Raw genomic sequence first — 19,949 nt, forward strand, 5'->3', positions numbered from 1 at the left:
TCATGTTTTAAACTTTCACTTAGCTTTAAACACGAACTTTGATTACATTGAGGACAACAAAGAACTGAAATTAAGTTTGATAAATTAAACATAAAATTCTATTTCCAGTAATACCATCATTTAAAGGCTGAGAAATAGCATGGCTTGACAGCTTAGTAAACGATCTTGTCTTTGGTTATGAGGCTGAAGTACTTGGAATAAGATTTAATAGTTCAGATTGCATGGACACGAATTGTTTTTTGCTTGTGTATTTTATCATTTGTTATTGTTTTTTTATTTGCCACATAATTTTTTTTCATTATCAACTTGATAATCAAGCTCTTTTTTTAAACTAATAATTATTTTAATAGTTATCCACAACTAAAAATGCCAAGAAGTTATTTATAAATAAACAAAATAATCACTAAATAATCTACAGAATAAAATTTAATTTATAATAAAAAGTTAGACACACAATGTGTAGTGCATCTATGTGGTTGTTTTACAATGTGGTTAGCATGCTTACAAAGTTCATTTTTCAAGCTTTTCCAGACCTACATGGAAGCAGTTTAAAAAATAATAAAAATAATACTTCACAGACTCAGATTAATCATATAAGATTAACTTTTAAGAAAAAGGTGTTGTAGATAAGTGGAAAAGAGAAAATAAAATTGCTGCTATGGACGTTGCTAAGAAGGTTATTTTTGACTATGATCAAATAATCAAGAAATAGACATACTTATGTGTTTTTTTTTTTAAATTTTAATTCAGAATCAGATTCCTCGTTAATTTTTACACTTGAAACATGAAAAACCAAAAATTTCAAAAAAAATTATTTTTTTGCTATTTTGACAGGGGTGAGCCCCCTTAAGTTTGAAATTATATAAGTGTGTTCTCAATTGAGAGAATACTGTTTTTTAATTTCCTTTTAAATGCGAAAAAAGTTCTTGAGAAAAATCAAAATGTTTCAAAGCTATATTGTTCCATAGAAACGCCTCTCGAAAAGAAATGCAAAACTTGCAAAAGTTAACTTTATTTTTAAACATTAAGAGTTAACCTTATTTTTAAACGTGTTTTAATTTGTGCAAAAAATTTCTTGCATGCTTTCGAGGCCATATTCTTCCATATGTCAGCAACTCGGTAAAAAAAACTTTATTTAATTGAATAAAAATAATGAACTTAAAATCCAAAAAACGATAATTACGGCCATCTGATTTCTAAAATTTAACAGTAGTTAGTGTAAATGGATTTTAATGGTTTTTTGTTTTATATTTTGTAACTAATAGTGTACGAAGTAGTTGAAAAATCTCATTTTCATATTTTGATCTCATGTTATAGAGATATCGAGCGTCAAAGTTGTGTATTCTGTCGGGATATTCTTCTATTCCGTCAGGCTACTTTATTTTTATGTTTATCAAAAAAGTTTTATGCTTATCAAAAATTCTACAAACAAAATATTCTGTTGAGAAATTTCATGTTTGAAGTCACGTCAGAACATAACTTTTAATTTCTACCTTAAATTATAAAAAAAAATCTTTGTGTATCATTTTTACATTTAATACGTGAATAAAGTTTTTGGGCAGGACAGATCTTGAATACCTTAGAACAAAATCAAATTTTGTTCTAAGGTATTCAAGATATTCTAGATTGAAAATATGGAGTCTAGAAGAATAATTTTAACGAGGAGCACGACATTTTTTACAGACACTCCTAGCAAAGGATTTCTGAACCTTTTCTAACCTACGTATATCTTTTAAAAGATGAGGATTCCACACATAGGTACAAGGTTCTATGATAGGTCGAACATAAACTTTATAGGCTTTGATCAGAAGCTTGAAATTGTTAATGATGAATGATTTTAAAAGTAAGTAAAAAATTTCTGAAAAATTTGTCAAGTTATCGATGAGGTGTATGTTGTTTCCATCATTGTTTGCTTGATATAAATTGCTGTTATCAGCAAATAACTAGATGCTGCAATCTCTGTCAAAACATGAATAAAAACTAAAAACAAGATGGGTCTCAAAACAGTTTCTTGAGGTATTTCGCTCTTTACAAGAATTTTGTATGAACACGAGTCACCAACGCAAACACATTGAGAACGAACAATTAATAATTGGTATATGTGTTATGAAAATTTTATTCCACAAGCAGTTTTCAAAACTAATTTCAGTAAATTTTTATTTCATTTAGAGAAGCATTTTTATGGAACAAAGTAGTATCAAAACTTTTTGATTTTTTTTAAGAATGGAACTTTTTCTTATTTTAAAAAAAAAATTGAAAAACTCTTTTCTTAATTGAAAACATTCTTACATATTTTTAAGTTTGTTTTGTTTTATTATTTATACTCTTAAGAAACTTCTTATAGTAATTTATATATACGAAATCTTTTACCTTAATTTAAATCTATATAAGCAGGCCCATAGAAACAAAAATTATATTGGTAGGGTGGGGGGTGGGGGTGGGGGGTACACTGCTGGATTAAGGTGTCTCAAGTAGTTTTAAGGATCATTTTTTTTTTTTTACTCATTTTCTCAGTCAATTTTTTCAAAATTATTTGTTTGAAAATTATTGGGGTGGAGGAACAAATGCCCTTGCTGCCACCCCGGTTGCTACGGGCCTGTATAAGTATGTGTAAGCATATATATATTTATATGTGTGTATGTTTTCATGTGTGTAAATAATTATATATGTATTTATGGGTAAATATTTAAATATATGAATTATTAAACGATTGTTATTTATATTAAATCTGTTTAGCCAGTTCTCGATGAAAAGATCTTCTGCGAGTGTCCGCAGAAGTAACATTAACAAAATTTGTAATTCTTGCTATATGTATTTTATCATTCTTCTATTGTAAAACCTACTTTGAATAAATTAATAGAAAAAAATTATTATAAAGTTTTTATTTGTAAACTGTCCTTAAAGTCATCGATCAAAATAATTAAATTGACGCCGCTCGCGCCTAAAATGTCAACATTGTAAAATGACAAGTAAACATTTGTTAATGCCACGTGACATATGGACATTAAGATCCTAGGCACTAAGAGCAAGCTTAGTCACTTGTTTTAACAACTAAGCGCAATGGCTAGTAAGATACTTTATTGTCAATTAATGTGTTAAAAATGACTAACGTCAAAGCCTAAACGAAATGGAGTAATAGTTACCAAAAGTGAAATAAATATATTAATTGTAATCTTAATCATGTGTTTGTATTTACTTCAAACTTGATAAATTTGATGGAACAGTTTTGCGTAACTCACTTTTCTAAAATTAAAGTAATGATATATATTGCAAGTAGGCTTAATTATAAATCCGCTTGCACTATAGTATAGTGCACTATAATATATTACAATATTGCACTATAATACATTACAGTATAAAAACAAGTAAGAAGTGATGATATATAGACTATATAATATAGTCTATATATCATCACTTCTTACTTGTATTCATAGTGTAATCATACTGTAAATTTTATTGTATTCATGTGTATATATTATTAAAATATAGTCTTTTAATAGTATATATATATATATATATATATATATATATATATATATATATATATATATATATATATATATATATATATATATATATATATATATATATGTATATATATATATATATATATATATATATATATATATATATATATATATATATATATATATATATGTCTATGTATATATATATGTGTATATATATATATATATATATATATTTATATATATATATATATATATATATATATATATATATATATATATATATATATATATATATATATATATATATACAGTATCGGACAAAACATGGTGGACAAACTCAAGTTTAGAACAAAAGTTGATCATAAACTAAAAAAAACTAGTAAAACAATTGAACATATTATTTTTTATGTAGTTTATTATGTTGTTAACAAAACTTAAAACTTTTGAATCATACTAAAAATCACTAAAAAAGTTAAAAACACATTTTCCCTAACAAACTACATTTTTCTTTGGACAAAACAAGGTGGACATTCAAAAAATTGACTAAAAATTCAAAAAAATTCAAAAATTGACTTGTTATTTTTCAAAAAACTTCAAATATTAACTTAATATTTGGTAGGACCTCCTTTACTTTTAATTACTGCTTTCATTCTTCGAGGCATAGACTCAATTAATGAGTCAACAATTCGCATATCAATCTCTCGCCAGGCCTTCTCGATTTGTTCAAATAATTCCTCACTGGTCTTCATATTTGCACGCTCAATCTTATTGTCAATTATTTCCCACAAATTTTCTGTGAGATTCAAGTCAAGGCTTTGTGCAGGCCACTCGATTATGGTGATATTCTTGTCCTTAAACCATTGTTTTACAATTTTTGACGTATGTTTGGGATCATTTTCCTGTTGAAAAATCTATTTTAGGGGCATCTCCAATTCAGCATGTGGAAGCATAACATCTTCCATTATAACTTTGTAAACAAAGCGGTCCATAATTTCAATTATTTTGTGAATAGGATCCGTTCCTAGTACTGAGAAACATCCCCAAGCCATTGCAGATATTCCATGCTTAACACTCTTCTTGGTATATTTAATATTGAATCTGGTGTTCTTTGGTCTCCAGACTCGCTTCTTACCGTAGCTTCCAAAAAAGTTATATTTTGATTCATCACTAAAAAGTATGTTTTTCCACTGGTCTACAGTCCAATTTTGGTGTGCTTTGGCAAAAGCAAGTCTTAGCTTTCTATTTTTAAAAGAAGTTAGTGGTTTCTTGACAGGCATTCGAGAAAACAATTTTGCTTCGTTAGCTCTTCGTCTCACAGAGCGATTAGAGATTTGTAGTTCAAGTTTTTTGGTTAATTTTGTGGATAACAAAAATGGATCTTTTTTAAGCTCTTTAACAATTAATCGATCTAGTCTTTGTGATGTTTTTCTAAGACGTCCGCCCCGATGGTTTGTTTTAGAGCAGTCACGAGATCCAAATGATTTGACAGTTTTGTTTACAGTCGATTTAGCTATATTGTATTTTCTACAAATTTCTGCTTGACGTTTTCCGAGTTTAAAATCTTTAATAATATTTTCACGTAAAACACTTTCTAACTTGTCGTAAGCCATTTTAAGTTGCAATTTACGCCATATATCACAAGTTTAACCTATTTTTAGTTTAATTGAAAAATAATGGGCCAGACGTTCCAAAATCTATTTTATTATTTTAGAGTAATGTTATGATAAAAATGAAAACAACAGAATACATTAAATTGAATAAAGTATATGAAATCTTATAAAAAAAGCTTCGTTTTGGTTTGTCGACCTTGTTTTGTCGAGGAAAAATGCAGTTGGTTGAGAAAAATGTGTTATAACTTTTTTTTGTGATTCTTAATATAATTCAAACGTAAACTTGAGTTTGTACACCATGTTTTGTCCAATACTGTATATATATATATATATATATATATATATATATAAATATATATATATAAATGCTAAAATATATATATGTATATATATATATATATATATATCAGGCCTTGTTAAGAAGCGTTATGCAGCTCGCATTTTGCTTGCGAAAAGGCGATTTGCCTACGCGCTCAGCAGTTTGCGCTACGCAAAAACTTATATCTTTTAGAATATTTAAATTATCTTTTGATTATCGTTAACGTGACGTTTATTCAGAAGAAATATAGTCGTAAGTAAAAGCATTTAACCGCAATTGTAAACTAATAGATATTTTTGTTAAAGAAACAGTTTGTTTCATTTATTTTTTTTTATTAAAAATTAGTTAAAAAAAATAAAGTGTTTAAGTTTTATCTTAAGGAATTAAATATATAAATTCCTTTTAAATATAAAAATTATTTTTAGTCATAATAGTTTTAAAAATACACGATTTATTTTGATGTAAAAATTTTATTAATAACATATTTTGTTTATTGTTAATTCAATAACATAAAGTTTTAATTACGTTCATTTAATTTATGAAAATAAATTACGTTCGCGAATTTGTTATCGGTAACTGATAAATAACAAAAAAAAACTCTATTGTTTAAAAACATTATTAAAAAGAGTTCACAAATTAAATAAGAAAAAATTTATTAACAATTAATAAAATAACCAAAAACCAAATGTAAAATCATAAGAAAATAAACAAATATTTTACGTTTCATGAAAAAAATATTTTTTTCAAAATAAAATTTAGTTTATATTTGAAAAAAATAATAAAAATGATTTTTTTAATAAGAACTTTGATTTTAATTGTAACTTTTGTTATAGTGAGAAAAAAAAAACTGTTTGTATGATTTTTAACGCGTTAATAAAATAACTTTAATTACAATGCGGTACTTGAAAAGACGCTAGTGACGCAATATAACTTCTAACGATGCAAAATATATTTGCTGAGTTGAGTCACTTAAAAATTCGTTACGCGTTTTCGCTACGCAGCGAAATCTCGTAACAAGGCCTGATATATGTATATATATATATATATATGTATATATATATATATATATATATATATGTATATATATATATATATATATATATATATATATATATATATATATATATATATATATATATATATATATATATATATATATATATATATATATGCATGCATGGTCAAAACAAGTTTGGTCTTATCACCAATAGCCTACTTGCTACCATTACTTTTTTTCAATACTGAATATAAATACATTACTGAGTATAAACAATCATGTGTTAATACTCAATAAGCAAAATCATACTGAGTATGAATACATTCAGATCATTCATATAATATAGTATATCTCATTTTTTCTTTTTTTAAATTACTATTATTATAATAAAATATTAAATGTGACACGGCTAAAAAATAACAAACATTTGTACACACTCTTATTATTTTACTGTGCAATATAATATGAATGTGAATATGTACTTGTTGTTTTCAAGACTTGTCAAGATTATCATTTGCTTGACACAGTTTCAAGATTTGACAAATTTAAAATAACTTTAACAGATTTAGAATAGAAATTTGTATTTCTTTTTTTATGTTTTTTCTAATCTAAATTCATAGCAGACCTTAATATAAAATATGACAAAGTTCTATTTTTTCTATGTTTATGTGTGTAAAAATTTAATATTTATGTTTTGGATATATTAAAAAAAGTTACCATAGCTATCCAATTTTTTAATTTAAAAATAGTTTTGATTTTAGTATTTTATATTCAATAAGTTGTTTATAAAAAATTGGATTAAAGTAAAAAGTATATAAATTTATATATATATATATATATATATATATATATATATATAAAAGATTGGGTTTTCAGAAATTTTTGTAACCTAAATACATTAAAGGACATCAATTAAACATCATTGTATTATCAATCAATAGGTTTATCAATTAGAGTTTTATATAAAATATGGTATGTCTGATTTTTAAATAACATTGATTCTTCTTAACTACAAAAGTATAAAATATTAGCTATCAAGTTTTGAAGTTTTGAAAATTTAAGTTATTATGTTCTGGATCATGAAATTTGAGTTATTAAGTTCTAAAGTATGAAATTTGAGTTATTAAATACTGAAATATGAAACTTGACTTATTCAGTTTAAAGTATAAAATTTAAGTTGTTTAAAGCAAAAAAAAATTTAATTCAGTTTTAAAAGACTATTAAAACAAAACATAATTTATGAAATATCTAATATATAAATATACAAACAAATAAACATAGTTCAGAAAAATACTAAATAATAATACTAATCAAGATAAATACTACAAATAAAATACTGCAAATACATAATTTGAAAAATTGTTACAGATTGATTTATTGTTTCTAATACTATTTAATAATTTTGTTACTAATAATTTTGTTTGTAAGGTCTGAGCAAAAACTTTTTAAAAATAAAGTTGATTGTCTTGTGAAAATAAAATGTAAAAAATAGTGAGTAATCTCAATCCATAAAATAAATATTTAAAACATTATATTTTATTAATAATAAAAAAAAACTAATATAATTTTTTAAAAAAGGTTACAAGTTTAGTGTTTTTAAATCAAAAAAAATTTGATTTAAAAATGAATAATTTTAGTGAATTTAAATTTACTTTATTACTTTATCTAATTTATTATTTTGAATAGTTATAATGATTATTGTTATTTTTATTAAATGTTATGAAGTTTTGTTATTTTCAAATCAGGTGACTCAGAATTAGATTTTAAAACTGTGATTAGAATTTCTAACTATAAAATAACCCATTTGTTAAATATTTCAGAGTGTCATTTTAAAATTAATAGATTTAAAATTAAGAATTCAAGGAAAATGGCAACTTCACCTATGCGTTAAGCGATTTATGTTATGGCGAAACTTTTTTCATTTTTTCAAATTAAATTTTAAGATTATTAAAGTAGTATTTTGAAATATTATTAAAGTAGTATTTTGAAATATTTTTTATTAATTTATTTATTATTTATTGTTTCAAATAAATAACATTTTTTCATACTGTTACAAGAGTACCAGTATACAAAAGTTCTAAATGTTTATAACTGTATATGAATGCATTTGTCAGATAAACCATAATCCATGTCATATATACCGTAAACCATAGCCTGTTGGCAAAATTAGTTAAGATATTTTTTTAGTAAACTTTTTAATAAATTTCTTTTTAACAAAAGTTTTTCTTTAACATTAACTTTTTATATTGATCTTAGAATGAGCGCCAACTAGAAATGATTAACAAGTTCATGAGAAGTAGGCAAAGATTTTATTAAAGCCAAAATGTTAAAGAAAATTGAAAGTTTTAATTTTTTTAATGACCCTTAGGAAATCTACCGAAACAGCCTTCTCATTTATAAAAAAAATTCAATTGTGAGAAAGCAAAATTAAGATAATAATGTTGTGTCAGAAACTATTTTTTTTAGCACAATTACTTCGAACAAGGCTGCAAGCAACTATAAGAGTTGGAAGTTATTGGAAGAAAAGTTTAAAAAGCAAGATAACGATTAAAAAGTGAGCAAATTCTAAAGAATTAATGTTTGAGGAAAAAAACTAGTTAAAATTTTTTTTTTTCGAGCGCTTAGGAACAGTCACAGTAAAAGGATGATATTTAATTGAATGAGGAGTAACACAAGAATTAATTTTAGTAGATAGCACAAGAGGCTCTATAGTAATTTCTATAGTGTTTACAGAAAAGAGAAAGAGAAGCAACATTATGGCGATGTGACGATGGTTGAAATTTGACTGCAGAAGCAGGTCCCACTATGTTTACAATTTGTTTTTGCACCTTGCCTAGAAAGAAAAAAAGGGATCAATTGAAGCTCTGCTCCAGCAATGGCAACAGTATTCCATACAAAGACGGACTAGAGATTTATATTATTAGAGGTAAAGAACTGAATTCGGAGTAAGAAGATGTTATATATACTAATATATATATATATATATATATATATATATATATATATATATATATATATATATATATATATATATATATATATATATATATATATATATCAGACCTTGTTAAGAAGCGTTACGCAGCTCGCATTTTGCTTGCGAAAAAGCGATTTGCCTACGCGCTCAGCAGTTTTGCGCTACGCAAAAACTTATATCTTTTAGAATATTTAAATTATCTTTTGATTATCGTTAACGTGACGTTTATTTAGAAGAAATAAAGTCGTAAGTAAAAGCATTTTACCGCAATTGTAAACTAATAGATTTTTTTGTTAAAGAAACAGTTTGTTTCATTTTTTTTTTTTTTTCTATTAAAAATTAGTTAAAAAAAAAAAGTGTTTAAGTTTTATCTTAAGAAATTAAATATATAAATTCCTTTTAAATATAAAAATTATTTTTAGTCATAATAGTTTAAAAAATACACGATTTATTTTGATGTAAAAATTTTATTAATAACATATTTTGTTTATTGTTAATTCGATAATGTAAAGTTTTAATGACGTTCATTTAATTTATGAAAATAAATTATGATCACGAATATGTTATCGGTAACTGATAAATAACAAAAAAAACTATTGTTTAAAAACATTATTAAAAAGAGTTCACAAATTAAATAAGAAAAAATTTATTAACAATTGATAAAATAACCAAAAACCAAATGTAAAATCATAAGAAAATAAACAAATATTTTACGTTTCATGAAAAAAATATTTTTTTCAAAAGAAAATTTAGTTTATATTTAAAAAAATAATAAAAATGATTTTTTTAATAAGAACTTTGATTTTATTTGTAACTTTTGTTATAGTGAGAAAAAAAAAACTTTTTGTATGATTTTTAACGCGTTAATAAAATAACTTTAATTACAATGCGGTACTTGTAAAGACGCTAGTGACGCAATATAACTTCTAACGATGCAAAATATATTTGCTGAGTTGAGTTACTTAAAAATGCGTTACGCGTTTTTGCTACGCAGCGAAATCTCTTAACAAGGCCTGATATATATATATATATATATATATATATATATATATATATATATATATATATATATATATATATATATATATATATATATAAATATATATATATATACATATATATATACATATATATATACATATATATATATATACATATATATATATATATACATATATATAAATATACATATATATATATATATATATATATATATATATATATATATATATATTTATATATATATATATATATATTTATATATATATATATATATCAAAAGCGTATGGCCTGCCTAGAATGCATCGGAAGACACAGTTTTCAAGTTTGTTTTTCACTAGATTAGGTAAATTGACTTTTAGATAAGATTAAATTAGATCAAGCACAATTCAAGATACAGTTCAAAATAATAGTTTAAACAATAGCTTTTCCAGACCGGGAGTATTTCATAAGACTATGAAATATACAAAGAAACTAAATACAAAACAAAAAAATTTATATATAGTTCATGGTGCCACACTCACTTATACATTATCAATTTGACATTAAATTTATTATAAAAACTATTAAAATTATTTTTACCTTGGTCTTCATTGAATTTATAACAATTATCGACAAGTATTCCACTATCCTTATTTGCATTAATATTATATTCTTTAATTTCTTCTGGTGTTTTAATATCTAAACATGTGATAATAAATAAAATATTAGTGTATATGTATATATTAATATATATATATATATATATATATATATATATATATATATATATATATATATATATATATATATATATACTAATATATATATATATATATATATATATATATATATATATATATATATATATATATATATATATATATATATATATATTATTATATATATATATATATATATATATATATATATATATATATATATATATATATATATATATATATATATATATATATATATATATACATATCATGAAATCATAGAAACTTTAACTACTTCTGGTCGATTTCAACTGAAGTATTACTCTAACCCATAGTTTTCACTTTCTTGTTCTTAAGTTTCTTGTAATAATAATTGTAATATTGTAATATTCTTGTGATAACCCTTGGATTAAATAACTTTGAAATTGCAATTAAGTTTTCAAAGTTAACTTTTCTAAACTCAGTGAAGTGAAACACTTTTAAATTAAAAAAAAATTATACTTTTTCTTTTTCTGTTTTATCTTTTATTTATTTTATCAAGAGTTAAGATTTTTTTTTGTCAAGTTTTTAATTTTTTATTTCTTATTGAATTTATGGTTTGTTTATTTTTAATTTTAGTTCAAGTTTACATTTGTTTATTCAACGCATTTTAATATTCAGCTAAGTATCCCAACTTGCAAAGAGCCAAGTTGTCAAAACAAAATATTATATGCTTAGTCAAAAGGTGACTGCACATCTTTTCTGGAATGACTTAATATAGGTTTGGATTATCCTGTTCCACTGCTAATTTGGCTTAACTGCAACTTTAATAAGATGGTTTTTTAAAAAGGAACTTGGTTTCTCAAGAACTTCTTAAAACAGACTATCCATCACAAGAGTTAAATATTCAGTGATAGAATTCATAAGCAACTGGAAGTTGATTCTGATTTTGCTTCAAATATCATTGTCAGCAATGAAGCTCATTTTCAACTTGATGGCGTGAAATGGCGTGGATGATGATGTGAAAAAGCAAAACTGTTATATTTAGGCATCTGATAACCCACAAGATAAATAGGAATTCTTAAGTTAAAAAGTTATTCCTACTATACATATTTGTAAAATATATTACAACAACTTGGTAATACAAAATAATTTTTATATTCATAGTCATTTATAGTCAGGAAAATTATTAAAGAATACTTGACTTAAACATAGTCCTTAGCATCTTAAGCATTAAGCTAAGTCTTATTACTTTAGACTACTTGGTCCTGTTTCTGGCAGGAGTATAACTCCATCTAAAACAACAAATCAGCTAAGGCTGAACCTATATCCCAGTATAAACTGTATAATATGATATCATTAGCATAAAGCTTTAAAGCTGACTAGTCAAAATTGACTAAAAAAAATTTTAAAAATTTGAACTTACCCTTGTTTAAAACTGGATGAAACACTAACTCTTCATATATATCACCACATTCATTTTCACTCTATTAGAAAAATATAAATTATAAACAAATTTTAGAAGAAAAACAAAATTTTATTTATATATAAAATTGTTTTATCATTTTATGATGAGTTTCATTAGATAAAACTTTGTGCAAAATAAACACTGCAGACGCTAAAATAAAAAAACTTCTTGTTTCTTTGCTTTTTTTTTGAACTACGCAAATCTTGGAAACATGTCATTTACTAGTGTTACCGCTTTTATATATTTCATTTTATTTTTTTTGTTTTTGATTATATCAATGTGACCTTATCTTAACTTTGGAATTCATAAAACAATAAGTACCAACTTAATAATTCAATTTATAAAATATGAGTACAGATGTAAAAAAAATTTACTTAATTTAGCTCACCAGTTTTACAAAAGCCATGATCAGCAAAATCATAATCATTCAGTATGACAAGTTATTACTAGTTCCTTTAAGGTGGTAGACCACTATTAAAAATCAAAAAAATCATTTTTTCAATTTTAAAGTTTTTAAGTAAATAATTATCGTAGATTACAAATTTCAAGTTAGTTTTATATAAAAATAAAGCTAATCCTATTAAAAACCAGTTTTTAATCATGCAGTTTAGGCTATTTTATAAATTTTTCCACAGCAAGAGATTGTTTCATTTTTATGTAGCCAAAAAGCAAGTTATCTTACAAAATACCATTAAAATTCAGAAAAAACTGGGTGGTGACTGCTACTCTAAAACTATGTTTTGTTAAATAATAAATGCTTTTGGTGCAGTAAGTTACATGGTTTTTAATGCATTTCTTTGCTATATATCTATTTACTATACAACAACCACATCTATCTTTGGCTAATTTTCTGTGTTCTTACCTTAGTTCATACCTTGGTTAAATAATTATTAAAATAATGGAAAACAAAGATAAAAGAAATAAGATATAGCAATAAACGTAGACTCTTCAGAGAAAACCAACATAAATCATCAAACATTGTAGCTGAAGAAAATCTAATTTACAAGAATTACAATTCAAATGTAGCTCAGCAAAAAAAATGAACATATTGTCATCCAGTTCTAGTTGTTAATCTTCTGTAGATATTATAAATAATGATTTTGTAAATAAAAATAATTTTTCTGCTAATGATGATCAGTCAATAACTGCTATATTTTTATAAACACAAACATTTTAGAAGAAATAATAACTGTTATTGGCTGCTGTCTAAAATGTTCCGCAAATGTGACTTATAACCATGATGCTAAACTTAAAAATGTTTTATCACACTGTATATTTATTTCCTGTGCATCTTGCCAATAGGAGCAAATGTTTTATTCTAGTAAAACTATAAGCAAACCAGTTACAGCCGGTCCGAAAAGTTTTGACATTAATTTAAGAATTATATTAGCTTTTCGAGAAATAGGTAAAGGATACTCTAGTTTAAAAATTCTGTGGTTTAATGAATATGCCTGATCCTATAAACAAATCTTCTTTTAACTCTTCAAGTGAAGAAATTGCTAACTCTTACAATTACATTGCCGAAGCTAGAATGAATGCTGCAGTTAAAGAAGTAAGAATAATAAGTTTGAAAAAAACTATAATGATCATATAGTAGTCGATGAGGACATTTCAAGAGAACAGAGCTTGGTAAAAGAGAGGATGCTCATCACTCAATAAACTTGTTACCATAATTACCAAAACAAATGAAAAATGTATAGATTATTGCAGACTTTTTAAGAAGTGCAAATCTTGTGAGTATTGAATCCACACAAAAGTTCATCAAAAGATTATCCTTTGTGATTAATTGAGCAGACATGATGAACCACAAAGGTTCATCATGTCTGCTCAATTAATCACAAAGGATCAGCTGGATCATTGGAGGCAAAGGGTATTGATGAATGTTTTCAGTTCTACATTGAGGCAAGAAAATTAAGATATCTTTGATACATTGGTGATGGCGATTCTTCTTCATATCCAGCAATACTTGCAGCTAATCCCTATCCAGGACAGACAGTTAAAAAAGGTGAAAGTGCAGGTCATAACCAGAAACGTATGGGCACTAGACTATAAAACTTAAAAAAATGTACCAACAAAAATGATCTTGAAGATAAAAAATCACTTGGTGGCAAAGGTAGGCTGACTGAAAAGAAAATTAACAAAATTCAAAATTACTGCAATATTGCTATTGACCAAAACATTGATAATCTTTATCAGATGGGTAAAAATATATTAGTAGTTTTACATCACTTATGTGTGGCAGATTAATATCTACTTTTTGAGTTACTTGTTTTAAATAAAAAAAGTAGTCAATCCACTGAATAATCCATTGTTTATACTTACTCTTAATTGCTCTTGATAAATTGCATTGTAACATATATTTATTTTTACAACAAATATTTTAAAAGTTGATAAACAATTGGCATTATAAACTTGAATTCTCATCCATCAATAATAGCATCTGTCAAATAATTATTTATTATATCATAATCAAGCACCACTGTGGAACCATTTTGAAAATATAACACCATTTAAAACTGTATTTAAACTTTTTTAAATAGTAAATAAAACTTTGTAATCATTTTTAATTGCTTGTTAGTTAAATTGAAACAAAAACATCGAAACATATAATAAAAATTCAATTATGCTAAATATATACCTCTGAATCTGAATTTAAAAAAATTGGAATAATAACTGCAGAAACAGCAGCAGATAATTGAGTCGCCAACTTTTTGCTGCTCATTTTTTTTGCCAGAATAAATTCATACCAAATATTTTTAATATTTTAATTACTCTAATAACAATTATGTTCTTTTTTTACAACACCATACTCTAAATATTTATTTTTATATTAATATTAGTGAAAAAATCAATTATCATTGTTATTACTGCTATTATTTATACAAATACTACTACTAGTATTGTTACTAAATACTAGTAATTTTAAATAAATAGTTAATAAAAAAATTGTTAATAAAAAACTAATTGTTAATAAATACTACTTGTATTGCTATTTTACTATTCTTACAAGTATATTTTATTATTTTTATCATTGTTGTTGCTGCTGTTATTGTTATAATCATTGTTATCAATATTGTTATTGATGCTGTTATTATTATCATGTTAACAGTAATAATATGAATATTAAACATTTACCAATAACGACTATATTTATGAATTTACAAACTAAAAGAATACCAAAGCAATTTTAAACAAATTCATTGTTATAATTTTTATAATCATTAATAAATTTAAGAAACAATTTTTTTTTAATCTGTTTTTAAATTAGGACTATTATAGATTTACATTGTTAGAATAGTATAACTAATAATATTAGTAATATTATTTAAACAATGAGTCTTTAACAGTCTCTATTTAAAAGTAATTTATTTTTAAAAATTCACAAGTAATTTATTTATAAATTGTTTACAAATAATTTATTGTATACCTATAAATAATTAATAAAATTATTAATAAAAACTAGATTTAAAATATTTTACACAAGAATTATGTACTTGAAACTTATTTACCTTGATTATGCTGTTTAATTAGTTTACTAAACTATAAACGTTTGTAAATTTCAGCAATATAAAAAACTCATCCTTAGTTTATAAAAGTTAACATTTTAGAGATAAGCTTTTATAAATCTTAGATAAGCTTATATAAAATTTAATAAAGTTGAAACATCTTATATAGTATGTAAACTTATCCTTATAAATTTCTTATAATAAATTACAATATTTCTAGGGGTTACATATACCCTCGTTATTCAAGTAATATAAAAAAACCGTTAAAAAAACATCGAAATAATAAAACTTTAATGTAATGTGTTCTTGCGTCTTAAAAAAGAAAAATAAGGTTTTCAAAACGACGATGTGACGTAATCACCATCGTCATCATTCAAACCGCCTTCATTTGGAGAACACTGGTGACACTGTATTTCTAAGGACTCTCTCACTTTTCTCTTAAAATAGTCTTCCTCTACTTTAACAGTGTTGTTATTATTCCAGCCAAAGGCACCATGGCAGTTTCTGGAATGCCCCGCTACGGCCGAATTTTTCCATTTTCCCTCAAAAGTATGTTTTTGATGTTGGCAAATGCGAGTTGAAACCTTAAGTTTTGTTTCACCTACATAGAGCTTTCCACACGAACACTCCAGTTTGTAGACTCCTGGGTAAGAGTTGTTGGGAAGTCGAGGCTTGTTTTTTTGAGTTATTATTTGTTGAAGGTTTTTTGGTGATTTAAAAACTGGAGTATAGCCTACACTTTTAAATATCTGTTTTAATTGATTACTTAGTTTTGGTACCCGTGGTAGAGAAATATAATTTGGTTCTAGTTTTTTGATGTTATTGTTGTTGTTTTGTTGATTATTTTGCTTATTGTTTTTTATTTTTTTGACAATGTTTTGAAGTATTTTTTTATTATAACCATTTTCTGTAAACATTTCTGTTAGAAACTTTAATTCATGATTTATGTGTTCTTTACTGCATAATGCAAAAGTTCTTTGGATAAAACCTTTAAATACACCATAAATTATTTTTGGATCGTGACAAGAACGCGGCTTTATTTGCACATTAGTTATTGCATCTTTGCGATAGATTTTAAAAAGATATGTTCCGGATTTGTTATTTGTTATTGAGAGATCGAGAAAATTTATTGCGTGTGAGTCACTTTCTTTTTCAATTGTATATTTGATATTTGTGTGTTGATTATTTAATAAGTCGAGAAAACGTTCTGATTCTGCCTCATTTGTAAAACGGGAATGGATATCATCTACATACCTTTTAAATGATTTTACACATATTGGTGGTGTAAGATATTGTGCCTGTAGTAACGCTTTGTCTTCATAATGTTGTAGAAAACTCTCTGCCATTACTACCATTAATGATAAACCTATAGGACCAGCATCCACCAATGTGTGTATGTTGCTATCATGTAAAAAATAACAATTTGACAAACACAAATCTAAAAGTATTTTTATTTCTGAAAAAGATAATTTTGATTTAAAGATAGGACTGTTACGGAGTTGTTCTAATAAAATATCTACATACCCAAAAGCAAGCAAAAAAAAAATATTTCAACAACATAATTTCAATCAAAAAATTAGAAAAATTACAAACATTACAGATAAGTCCTAAGAATATATGTTTTTGCGATCAAGAAATAAACTAAAAAACAAAATTGATTTATTAATCAAATCGAATTAATAAAACCGATGCTCTTAAAAAAATTAAAGAACAACTCGGAAAATCTAAGATCATAAACTATGATCCCACTCAAACACTTCTTCGCAAAGTTCAGAATACTTAACGAAATCTGAAAAGTTTTTTCAGAACTTTTGTAAAGAAATTTCAAAACTTCGAGTTTTGAAAATTCATAAACCGGTTTCTACAAATTTAGATAAGGATCAGTTCAAAGCTCTCAAAGAACTTAAGTCTAGCAACACAATTAGTATTTATCCGTTCGATAAAGGATCAGGCTTTGTTCGTATTTATAAAACCGATGCTCTTAAAAAAATTGAAGAACAACTCGGAAAATCTAAGATCATAAACTATGATCCCACTCAAAAACTTCTTCGCAAAGTTCAGAATACTTAACGAAATCTGAAAACAAAGTTTACAAAAAATGAATATAGATCAGTTTATCCAAGTGCCGCCACTCCTCCACGATTATATGGTGTCATCAAAGCACACAAACAAAATAATAACTACCCAATGCGAATTATAGTAAGCACAATAGGATCACCTACATATAAATTATCAAATTATTTAGTAAATCTCATCCAACCTACCTCCAATCTTAACAAAACAAAACTTCGAAATTCAAAACAGTTTGTTGAATGTGCTCAATCATGGTATATCGATCCTGGTAAATTTCAAGTTTCCTTCGGTATTGTTAATCTTTACCCTTCAATACCAGTTAAAGAATCAATCGATATTTTATTAGAACAACTCCGTAACAGTCCTATCTTTAAATCAAAATTATCTTTTTCAGAAATAAAAATACTTTTAGATTTGTGTTTGTCAAATTGTTATTTTTTACATGATAGCAACATACACACATTGGTGGATGCTGGTCCTATAGGTTTATCATTAATGGTAGTAATGGCAGAGAGTTTTCTACAACATTATGAAGACAAAGCGTTACTACAGGCACAATATCTTACACCACCAATATGTGTAAAATCATTTAAAAGGTATGTAGATGATATCCATTCCCGTTTTACAAATGAGGCAGAATCAGAACGTTTTCTCGACTTATTAAATAATCAACACACAAATATCAAATATACAATTGAAAAAGAAAGTGACTCACACGCAATAAATTTTCTCGATCTCTCAATAACAAATAACAAATCCGGAACATATCTTTTTAAAATCTATCGCAAAGATGCAATAACTAATGTGCAAATAAAGCCGCGTTCTTGTCACGATCCAAAAATAATTTATGGTGTATTTAAAGGTTTTATCCAAAGAACTTTTGCATTATGCAGTAAAGAACACATAAATCATGAATTAAAGTTTCTAACAGAAATGTTTACAGAAAATGGTTATAATAAAAAAATACTTCAAAACATTGTCAAAAAAATAAAAAACAATAAGCAAAATAATCAACAAAACAACAACAATAACATCAAAAAACTAGAACCAAATTATATTTCTCTACCACGGGTACCAAAACTAAGTAATCAATTAAAACAGATATTTAAAAGTGTAGGCTATACTCCAGTTTTTAAATCACCAAAAAACCTTCAACAAATAATAACTCAAAAAAACAAGCCTCGACTTCCCAACAACTCTTACCCAGGAGTCTACAAACTGGAGTGTTCGTGTGGAAAGCTCTATGTAGGTGAAACAAAACTTAAGGTTTCAACTCGCATTTGCCAACATCAAAAACATACTTTTGAGGGAAAATGGAAAAATTCGGCCGTAGCGGGGCATTCCAGAAACTGCCATGGTGCCTTTGGCTGGAATAATAACAACACTGTTAAAGTAGAGGAAGACTATTTTAAGAGAAAAGTGAGAGAGTCCTTAGAAATACAGTGTCACCAGTGTTCTCCAAATGAAGGCGGTTTGAATGATGACGATGGTGATTACGTCACATCGTCGTTTTGAAAACCTTATTTTTCTTTTTTAAGACGCAAGAACACATTACATTAAAGTTTTATTATTTCGATGTTTTTTTAACGGTTTTTTTATATTACTTGAATAACGAGGGTATATGTAACCCCTAGAAATATTGTAATTTATTATAAGAAATTTATAAGGATAAGTTTACATACTATATAAGATGTTTCAACTTTATTAAATCCTTAGTTTAATATTACTTATACAATAATATTTCTCTCTTTCAAAGTTTTTTTTTAATGTTGTTTATAAACGTCAAACGACAAACTTTTAATGACCTTTGAAAAATAACATAAAAAAAAAAATTTAAAAAAATAGTTACT

At 25.1% G+C, this 19,949-nt stretch overlaps 3 protein-coding genes across 4 annotated transcripts in view; 1 reads left to right on the plus strand and 2 right to left on the minus strand.

Annotated features, from left to right (window-relative positions):
• The window catches only part of LOC136075119 (uncharacterized), a 180,049-nt gene extending 163,947 nt beyond the window's left edge, over positions 1-16,102 (minus strand). The window contains exons 1-4 of one of the 2 annotated variants that reach the window (XM_065787428.1): positions 16,030-16,102; positions 15,159-15,293; positions 12,479-12,539; positions 10,955-11,053 (exon numbers count right to left, since the gene is read on the minus strand). In XM_065787428.1, the coding sequence (XP_065643500.1) occupies positions 10,955-11,014 (60 nt within the window). In that variant the 5' untranslated portion in view covers positions 11,015-11,053; positions 12,479-12,539; positions 15,159-15,293; positions 16,030-16,102. The remainder of the gene's footprint in view (positions 1-10,954; positions 11,054-12,478; positions 12,540-15,158; positions 15,294-16,029) is intronic. The other variant, XM_065787429.1, reaches the window with a different exon arrangement.
• Positions 16,103-16,361: 259 nt separating this feature from the next.
• LOC136074112 (uncharacterized) lies at positions 16,362-17,372 on the minus strand. The gene has a single exon (XM_065786413.1). The coding sequence runs from the start codon at positions 17,370-17,372 to the stop codon at positions 16,362-16,364; it is 1,011 nt and encodes a 336-aa protein (XP_065642485.1).
• An 841-nt stretch (positions 17,373-18,213) lies between these two features.
• Positions 18,214-19,614, plus strand: LOC136074113 (uncharacterized). The gene has a single exon (XM_065786414.1). The coding sequence runs from the start codon at positions 18,214-18,216 to the stop codon at positions 19,612-19,614; it is 1,401 nt and encodes a 466-aa protein (XP_065642486.1).
• The last annotated feature ends 335 nt before the right edge of the window (positions 19,615-19,949 follow it).

The sequence above is a fragment of the Hydra vulgaris genome, chromosome 01, assembly GCF_038396675.1.
Source record: "Hydra vulgaris chromosome 01, alternate assembly HydraT2T_AEP".
Taxonomy (NCBI): Eukaryota; Metazoa; Cnidaria; class Hydrozoa; order Anthoathecata; family Hydridae; genus Hydra; species Hydra vulgaris.

What these genes read in the sequence shown, in the direction of transcription:
- LOC136074112 (XM_065786413.1), bottom strand. Translation starts at nt 17,372, where the DNA reads ATGGCAGAGAGTTTTCTACAACATTATGAAGACAAAGCGTTACTACAG.
- LOC136074113 (XM_065786414.1), top strand. Translation starts at nt 18,214, where the DNA reads ATGCGAATTATAGTAAGCACAATAGGATCACCTACATATAAATTATCA.